This window comes from Cynara cardunculus (genome assembly GCF_001531365.2).
Source record: "Cynara cardunculus var. scolymus isolate 2C chromosome LG 12, CcrdV1, whole genome shotgun sequence".
NCBI classification, from domain to species: domain Eukaryota; kingdom Viridiplantae; phylum Streptophyta; class Magnoliopsida; order Asterales; family Asteraceae; genus Cynara; species Cynara cardunculus.
This window is the reverse complement of record NC_037539.1, coordinates 16,332,567-16,341,776: the sequence shown is the minus strand read 5'-3', so window position 1 is coordinate 16,341,776 and position 9,210 is coordinate 16,332,567. Positions and strand designations below refer to the sequence as shown.

General features: G+C 32.4%; 1 protein-coding gene across 1 annotated transcript; it reads right to left on the bottom strand.

Moving 5' to 3' along the window:
* Window positions 1–7,895: 7,895 nt before the first annotated feature.
* On the bottom strand, window positions 7,896–8,459 carry LOC112523743 (probable (S)-N-methylcoclaurine 3'-hydroxylase isozyme 2). The gene has a single exon (XM_025133420.1). The coding sequence runs from the start codon at window positions 8,457–8,459 to the stop codon at window positions 7,896–7,898; it is 564 nt and encodes a 187-aa protein (XP_024989188.1).
* Between the last annotated feature and the right edge of the window lie 751 nt (window positions 8,460–9,210).

Here is a 9,210-nt window from a genome sequence, read left to right as displayed (position 1 = left end):
ATGATGGATTTCATTGTTCTAGAATGGCTTCCTTTTCTTAGGATGGCTTCTTTTTCTTCTCCTAAAAGATTTGATTCTCTTTTGAAAAATTTGGCTTCTTCTGCTGCTTTCTTTCTCTCATTTTTCCCAAATTTTAGCTTCTGTTTTAGCTTAAGAAAAACTTCAAAGAGTTTTTGAATAGACATCTCAAGATCAAAGTTATCAGGTTTAGAGACACTTTCTTCTTCTTAATCTCTTGTTCTTGGGCAGCCAAAGTGCCATAGATATCGTAAAGAGACCATCCTTCTAGATCCTAATTTGCTTGTAAGGACGTAGAAAGTTGACTCCATTCATCATTTAAAACTTCTCAAAAACAAGAGATATTGTTCTTCTCTAGATCTGATGATCTCATTCCTTTTACACTTGTTGATAAGTGTATTGAAACGATCATAGTTTTTCCAAAGTGATTACTCAGAAACTATTGCACTCGTTAAGACACTAAACTCTTATGTTCTTTCTAGTCTTAATCCTTCTCTCAAGTTGATTAGCAAGCTCATCCGATATAGCTTTGGTGTTTTCGCATGAATCTAGAGATTAGAATGTCATTGGGAATTGTAACAACTCGAATTATGTGCGATTTCTATTATCCGTTACAAGAAGGGATATTATTTATGTTGTCAAGTCTTTAAGAGAGAAATATTATTTATGTCGAATAATGTATTTGGAGAAACAATATATAAATAATAATAAAAAGGTTTTATTTCTTCAATTTAAAATCTCGTATATATAAGGAAAATGATCAATTTATTTATAATATATATGGGAGGTGATCATTATTCCTATTTACGTATGTATCAACCAAATACTATAACCATCGTCCTCCGTCCTCCGTCTACGCAAATATACCCATCGTCCTCCGTCTACACAAATATACCCATCGTCCTTTGTCTACCGATGCCCACCTGCAACTTTCAAGTTATCCTCTCATCTTTATCTTCTCCTCTTTTTACAACACCCACCTACAACTTTAACCTTTAAAACCCACATACAAAAAATGCAAATGTATTCACAGAGCACGTATACGCACACACAAAATACATATATACATACACAAAGAGCTCACAAATATACATTATCAAACACTCACTGTAACACCTCTAAAATAGGAGAAAACTTAAACCGATGTAATAAAATGGAATAAGAGTTGGATCAAATGTAATCACCCAAAAGGGGAAAATAGTAATAGAGTTTACATCATAATAGATGGTAGCTAACAACATAATAATCTAAATCAATTCTAGATCTAGATTACAATCAGGTGTTATTACAATTCTCAAAAGAATAAATGTATCTATAGTAACTCCACAATTTCCCTCCACAAGATAGTAACCCGAAAAATTCCTCTATTATCAACATCGCTTCGCTCAAACCTTTTGAGCCCCACTGTTATGTGATCCTGATATACATGTCATTTAAGAAAAAGTGTTAGGCTTAAGGTCTAGTGAGAACAAATAGTTATAGAATAATGCTATAAGACATTTAAAACAGGAAACATAGCTTTAATCATGTCATTTTATTTAAAACGGGGGAGTCCCGACTTACCATTGACAGTGACAGAACAAAAATAAGTCAATTTTCAATGTTATATAAGCATAGACAGATCAACAATCACTAAGATCAATCACTCCATGTCTACACTTTAATGAGTTAACAAGCTCAACTACTCCAAGTCTATCGCTTGTGTAGACATCAAGTCCAACCATGCTATGTCTATACTTTGGGATCTCTAAAATCTAAGTTAAGCTCATTTAGTTAGAAATTGAACTATGTTGGCCATCGACCGACACATGACTCCAAGAGTCCACACCTTATTGTCTCTCAAGACCCAATGTTTATTTCAAGTTACAATTAAGGAGTATCATCCCAAACATGACAAGTAAAACCGACATCTATGTCTATGCATTCATTGCATTCTAGTCTAAAATGTATAACCATGTAGATATGTCAAAACGTACCCAACACATAAACATTTATATACGATTAGCCATTAAGTGAGTAAATTCCCATTTGATCAATAATGATTAGAGAATATGAACAATATAACTTTAGGTTCCATACTCATCAAGCTTTTGAAGTTATTTTCTCCCATGTATATAAAATCATTCCTTACATGTACACCTGAAATTTTCTTTCCTGTTTTTTCTTTACTCCAGTCACGTTAGTATTTCTTTTCTCCTCCTCCGTCACGTCTGCATGGTAAACGTACTCTATATCTATATAATTATATTTGCATATTAGGAGTTTGGACCCTCTTATTTTATTAAGTACTTCTAAGAAAAAGAAAAGGGGAATGCATTATTATAATCTTTGGATTTGAATGAGTTGTTAAAAAGGGTTTATATAAAAAAAGGGGGGGGGGGTATTACCCTCTACATTTTAATCCTAACCTTTAGACTTTCCACACCCTGGAAGAATTCACCATTAAGAGGGAGAGGGAGATGTGGTGACCCCCATCTGAATCTAGTCTTTGGAAGATCCGACAGCACTCGGAGTTGGTCATTTAGAGTCGACCACGTTTGCCCTTCGTTGCCTCACCAAAACAGCAGCAACTGCTGCGTTTTTTTGCGTTTTCTCGACCAAACAACAGCCTGTTGTCCTGTCCTTCGTTGCCTCACCAAAACAGCAGCAACTGCTGCGTTTTTTTGCGTTTTCTCGACCAAACAACAGCCTGTTGTCCTGTCCTTCGTTGCCTCACCAAAACAGCAGCAACTGCTGCGTTTTTCTATGCTTTCTTGACCAAACAGCAGCCTGCTGTGCTGCCCTTAGTTTTGTAGTCTTCCTATCCTAACACCCTTTTCACTCTCTTGTGTACCAGTCTTAATGGTGAACACACGGAGTAGACGGGATACTTCACCAGAGGGTCGTGCGGTGACTGAATCTACCAAGGATCAACCGCTACAGACCGAAGTAGCAAAGGTGCATCCTAGACAAAACGCTTTGGGCGGCGGAATTGACCATGTTTTCCAAGTTAACCTTGCCACCTCTATTGTGCTCATATATACACTAGCTGTATATATCAACATTGGCTCACTCCTAAATGTGTTTATAATGAAGAAACTATTCACAAGCTGTTCATTAAGTGTTCATACCTGTTTTTTTTTTATTTCCTTTCGTGTGGCAACTATTTTTATTATGTTCATAAATGTTATGCAGTCTAAGTTTATATATATATATATATATATAGATATATATATATATATCAATTTTTGTTTGTATTTGACACAATGGTTCATATATATATATATGTGTGTGTGTGTGTGTGTGTGTGTTCATATGGCTCTTACATTAACAAAAATAATGAGATTTTTTTATTTTGTAACTCCCAATTAATTATATGAGAGTTACATAAAAAAAGAAAATTACCTAAATACCTTTTTCCTCTTTGTTCACATATGTTTATTGAAATTGTAAATGTAAAAAATTAATTTTTTATCATGATTAATTACAACCGTTTATTATAAGAATTAATGGCCAAAATTGGTTAGCAAAGTTAACACAATAATCCTAGTTAACATTTGAACCAGCCCCTATATATGTATATATATATATATATATAGAGAGATAGAGAGAGAGAGAGAGATAGAGAGAGAGAGAGGGAGGTTGGTTCAAATATTAACCCATTTTTTTGTGTTAACTATGCTAACCAACATCAACCAATCATATTCCATCTTTTAGTTAGGTTCAAATGTAACTAACATATTAAGTGTAAGGGTATTTAGGTAATTTGTCATTTTTATGTAACTCCCTAATATTTTAATTGGGAGTTACAAATCTTAAAATATCAGTAATTGATCTTCATGTAATAATGACATGAAGTTTCACATTTGTTCATCTTACTGATTTTTACATTTCATTATTYCTACAATGGTTTTGATATTGTAAATTTCAAAAATGTCCCTTTTGTAAAGATTCCGTTATAGTCCGAGTAATATGGATAATCATAGAGTAAAACAGATCGACGACAATGAGAATAAAAAAGCTAAAAGCGTCTACGAATACATTCGGAATTCGAATTCCGAAAGTGAAGAAAATGATCAAACCATTCACGCACATGTTCACTCAAACGTCGACATATGTGTTCACTCGTGCACATATGTGTTCAATTGGTTCACACAATATATCCATTTGGTTCACACACATGTTTCAATTGTTCATTAGGTTCACACATTGTTTTGATGAAGATTATGAACCTAATTTTTCAATTGTTCATTAGGTTCANTGGTAATCCTTCCAAATCCTCCATTGTTTTGATGAAGATTATGAACCTAATTTTTAGCTGCTGATTTAAGATGTTGATCGATGAGATTGACGGTTTCTTTATTGATTGGAAGTTACAGAATAGGCTGACAAAATAGGATACGTTAAGATCATTCACTTTTTACAATTCTACCCTCTGAACCATTGTGAACCTAATTTTTTATTACTATGGTAATTAAATAATTAAATTTTTAGTCTCAATAAATGACAACCGTTAGATGTTCAAATCAACGACCAAGATCGGTTAACAAAGTTAACACGATAATCTTGGTTAGTATTTGAACCAGCCCATATATATATATATATATATATATATAGATGTTCTATATGAATAACTAGTTTTTTTTTTAATCTAGCAATGGGCACATAATCCTCTTTGAAAACTTGAATGTGTTGAGATTTAAATTGGTTTTTAACTTCATTAAAATTCGTTTATGTTACCTTTGATTACATTGTTCTTCCATTTTTGTTAATGATTTCAAGTTACATCCCTTTTTTTGCTTAACCTAAGTTCGAATGGTAGTTAAACCTTTAAGTCCGTAATTGTTCATTGATTTACTTAGGTAGCAACCAACACATATTCGATATTTTGTTGAATTTTGGTGTTGTAAGGTTGTGTAATTTGACCGTAATAATCATTATCGATTATTAGTAAAGTATGCTAAGTTGCTTGATTTTAGTGTGGCTAGCATTTAAATCCGAGTTCATGATAAGATTTACTTAACTGGTTAGAGGCTAGTCACCGAGCTTCTCGTGATAGTCATGTTTTTGGATCAATGGAACTTTGGTGCGTATCAATGTTCAAGTCCACTAGGATTTCTCTTGAAAAAATATTATTGATTGAATCTCAAATACACTATCTAAGAAATTAGTTGATTTTCGCTCATTGCTAGAAAAATCTTCTAATTATTGTTTGAAGTACTTGAATTATTTTGAATGTTTAGCTTAGTTATTAATCTTCCAACCACCACCCTTATATATAATGTCTTTTAAGGAAAATGCATGTGATTACATCTTGGACCCACGGTTGATACCGAGTTTTTGAAGAGACGACCCTACTTATCACTATCACAATATGTTATGTTTTAAAGTAATAGGATTTATTATAACTTTTATTATTTGTCGGACTGGAAAGGGTGCATAGGGTACCATCAAATCCACTATCAAGTGGGTGAAATGATAGAGTTATGGAATGGGAATCGTAGTCATATATATGATGATGGAAGGAAACAAATACAAGAAATTCTTAGTGTCGTATCAAAGGTCCCTATATGATGAGAATTTTAAGGAGTTAATATGTTAGCCACTAAAATATAAATATATGTATATGTAAAATAGAAAAACAATCTCGTTCATGATTGAGGGGTAAGGCTATACAATAGAACATGTCGTTAACGTCCAAGGTGCTCGAATTTTGTTAATAATACAACAGTGGCATTTCACGATTTGGTCAGTTGTATTTTTCGTTTCTGCCATATTATGATTTTCACAATATGTTATATTACATTATGGCTGCTTTGCTAGTAGACTTCGATGCTTTTGACACGTGATGCAAACTTCATCTTTCCTTTGGTTCACTATTTATCAATAATTTATAATTACTAAATAAATAACATTAGGTTTGAACTAATATTAAAGTATGATGCACACACATTTACGTATGTATGTTTGGACATATTTTTAATGTTTTTTTAGAGTTTTTTTCTTAATATCAATTATATATTCTTTTTTTCATAAAGCATCATCATTAATATTTTACTTTTATAATACATTTATCATCCAGAAACACAATATACATGGACACAAATTAATATAACGCTATTGATGATAAAAGGTATGATAAAATAGAAAGACAATCTTGTCCGGGTTTAAGGGGTAAGGTTATGCCGGGCCATGGTCAGTAACATTATGATACAGTAAAACCTATAATTATGATTTTTTTTGAGCTTAAGACTATGACTAGAAACCTATGCAACTTTGTCTCAAATTAATAATCTTAGCAACAACTGGAAATTTTTAGCATAAATTAATTAAACTCTTGTTCTAGGAATTTACGAGATGTGTTAACACATACTATGCCCAGAAATGAATGTAGCCGTACCCCATACAATTGAAGCATGCAGAAATAATGTATTTAGACTCTAGCTAATGTTTCTCATCTAGAGTAGAGAAATGAATTGTTGTTTTAGCACTATGCATGAGCATCTATGTCGCCCAAAGCTAGTAAGAGACTTTTAACGATGAATTAAGTGTATAGAAAAACAAGCTCAAATCTTTGTATAAGTAATTTCTATGCTTGTGGACCAATGTAATTATCCCAACACACGTATAAAAGAGAAGACAATGTGATATGAGTTACATTCAGTTAAGTGACATACGATTGTAACCCACCGAGAGGTGGGAGTGAAGTAAAAGATGTAAATACATTATTGTCGGATCAAGTTAAATACATCTTTACCCTACAAAAAAAAAATAAAGGAATGATAAAAAAACTTCAGTTTAAAGGTATTCGCAATAAAATTTGAAGTTGAATGAAATAATGCGAAAAATTCAAAAACGATGGTCCACATCATTTGACTAATGAGAATGATGACACACAAATAATGGAACAATACATACCTTGTGTTTTAGTACCTCACGACTATCATCATGTTGGTTGCGGGGTAAGTCTTGGTAATTTTGAATTTTGATTATTTATTTTTACAGGAGACAAAAATAGATAACTTTCAATGATTGATTTAAAAAGATTTTCAATAAATAGTTGGGATTTGAAGATATAAAAATACATACACCACTTTTGAAATCACCAACTCTCAACAACTATAATAGAATCATCTCCATTAGTTGATATGCACTTGTTAAATTTGCAAAGGACACCGTCCTTGAAAGCAAGACACCGATCGTGTTTGTGAATTTATGATACCAAAGATAATACGAGTGAGGTAAAAGTGTAATCATGACGGTTATCCAATTTCTTTACTCTAAAAGTCGAAGCACCAATTATTTTTGAAGTTAAATTGTTTGTAGTTGTAGCTAACGTAATTGGTTGGTATCTTACTATAGCATTGTATCTCATAGGCAAAACAACGCTCGTAGGTAATTTATGTGTCACAGTGCTTGATTCTTTCTTTATTATCAAACCCAATTTTTTTATTGAAAACTTAAAACGCTGATTAGTTTTATCTATTACAATTGGATTGTTTTAGTAATGTATCCTTGTATCTTATAGATAAACTAATATGCTTCGGTTTTCTAAATTTCATAAAACCAAATTGATATATATATATATATATATATATATATATTGAAAACTAAAACAAGATTTTGGAACAAATGAAGTCTTTGAAATCATGGCATATCTAAATGGAAGCCTAGCTAGTTATTTTTCAAGAGCATTTGATTCCCAAAACATTAAAAAACCAAATCAAACATAGAATGGAAGATCAGATAAACGTACTTATATGTTATTTAAGCCCATGCATTTTATTTACTTAAATTCAAAATACATTAAATAACAAGAAGTTACATATGAAAAAGAATGAATTCATTGAATAAATTATAGATACAAAAAATGGGAGGAAATTCCACATGAATTAAACTCATAGAGATTCTTGTTTTTGTTTGAAGAGGAGCTTCAAAAGTTTTTCCATTCCCAAAGCGATCCTAAATTTGTCGTTCATGTTGAGCTGTAAAGGATCAACGTCATCCGGAAGAACCATATCAAACTCACGAATCAAAGACGCCAATATAAGTTGAACACTCTTGACACCTGATGGCATTCCAGGACACATCCTCCTCCCTGAACCAAATGGTAATAGCTCAAAKTCTTGGCCTTTAAAATCCACTTTTGATCCAATAAATCTTCCGGGTTTGAAAGATAAAGGGTCATCCCAAAGTTTAGGGTCTCGGCCCATTGCCCAAAGATTGACAAATATTTTGGAGTTCTTAGGAATTGTGTAATTCATAACCTTACAAGTTTCAGCCGCCATATGTGGAAGAAGAAGAGGCACCGGTGGGTGTAATCTCATGGCTTCTTTGATACTAGCTTGTAGATAAGGTAACTTAGATAGTTGTGAGTCAGTGATTGTATCGGAGTTGATTTCCCTTTTAATCTCTTCCATTATTTTAGACATGACCTCTTTGTGTCTCACTAGCTCCGTCATAGCCCAGACAACTGAAGTGGTTGTAGTATTTGTTCCTGCTACGAATAATTCCTGTAAATACAAAAAGATGGTTCTGTTAAAAAACATCAATTTGCAAGGTATGATAGTTATATGGAATAAAACAATTGGTGAAATAAATAAACGTTGTATTAATTTGATTAATCAAGAATGTGGATGGACGAATGAAACAGCCTTTTTCTTTTATATTGTTGGTAGGTTCAATAAAATTATGCTTAAATAGCTTGTTTATTTGTGTAATAATTTTTCTATCATATTTGTACAAAAGTTGTTCACTCGTTTTGCAATTAAATTAGTCCATACAGTTAGTAGTCTTTTTAATGATTCAGGTATGCTCATCATCCCATGCAAATAATTTCCATTTTTGTACAAATCTATAATGAAGAATAAATAGCCAAGAAAGACTTATCATGACCAATTGATTTATCTGATCGTTTGAGAATCCAATTTCAAGCATGCGATCCACGAAAGAATAATGTAGTCAATTGTTAGCATGGTCTATTAAATAATTGTATGGCAATTATGGTCAAATCTAGTTTACAAGAATATATAAAAGCAAAAGAACTGGTCGTATTGGGCTTTAACGGATGTTAGTTGGGATTTGATGGATCGTATTGGGCTTTAACGGATGTTAGTTGGGATTTAATGGATCGTATTGGGCTTTAACGATTCTATTGGGCTTTAACGAATGTTAGTTGTGCTTTAATGGATCGTATTAGTCTTTRACGGTTCT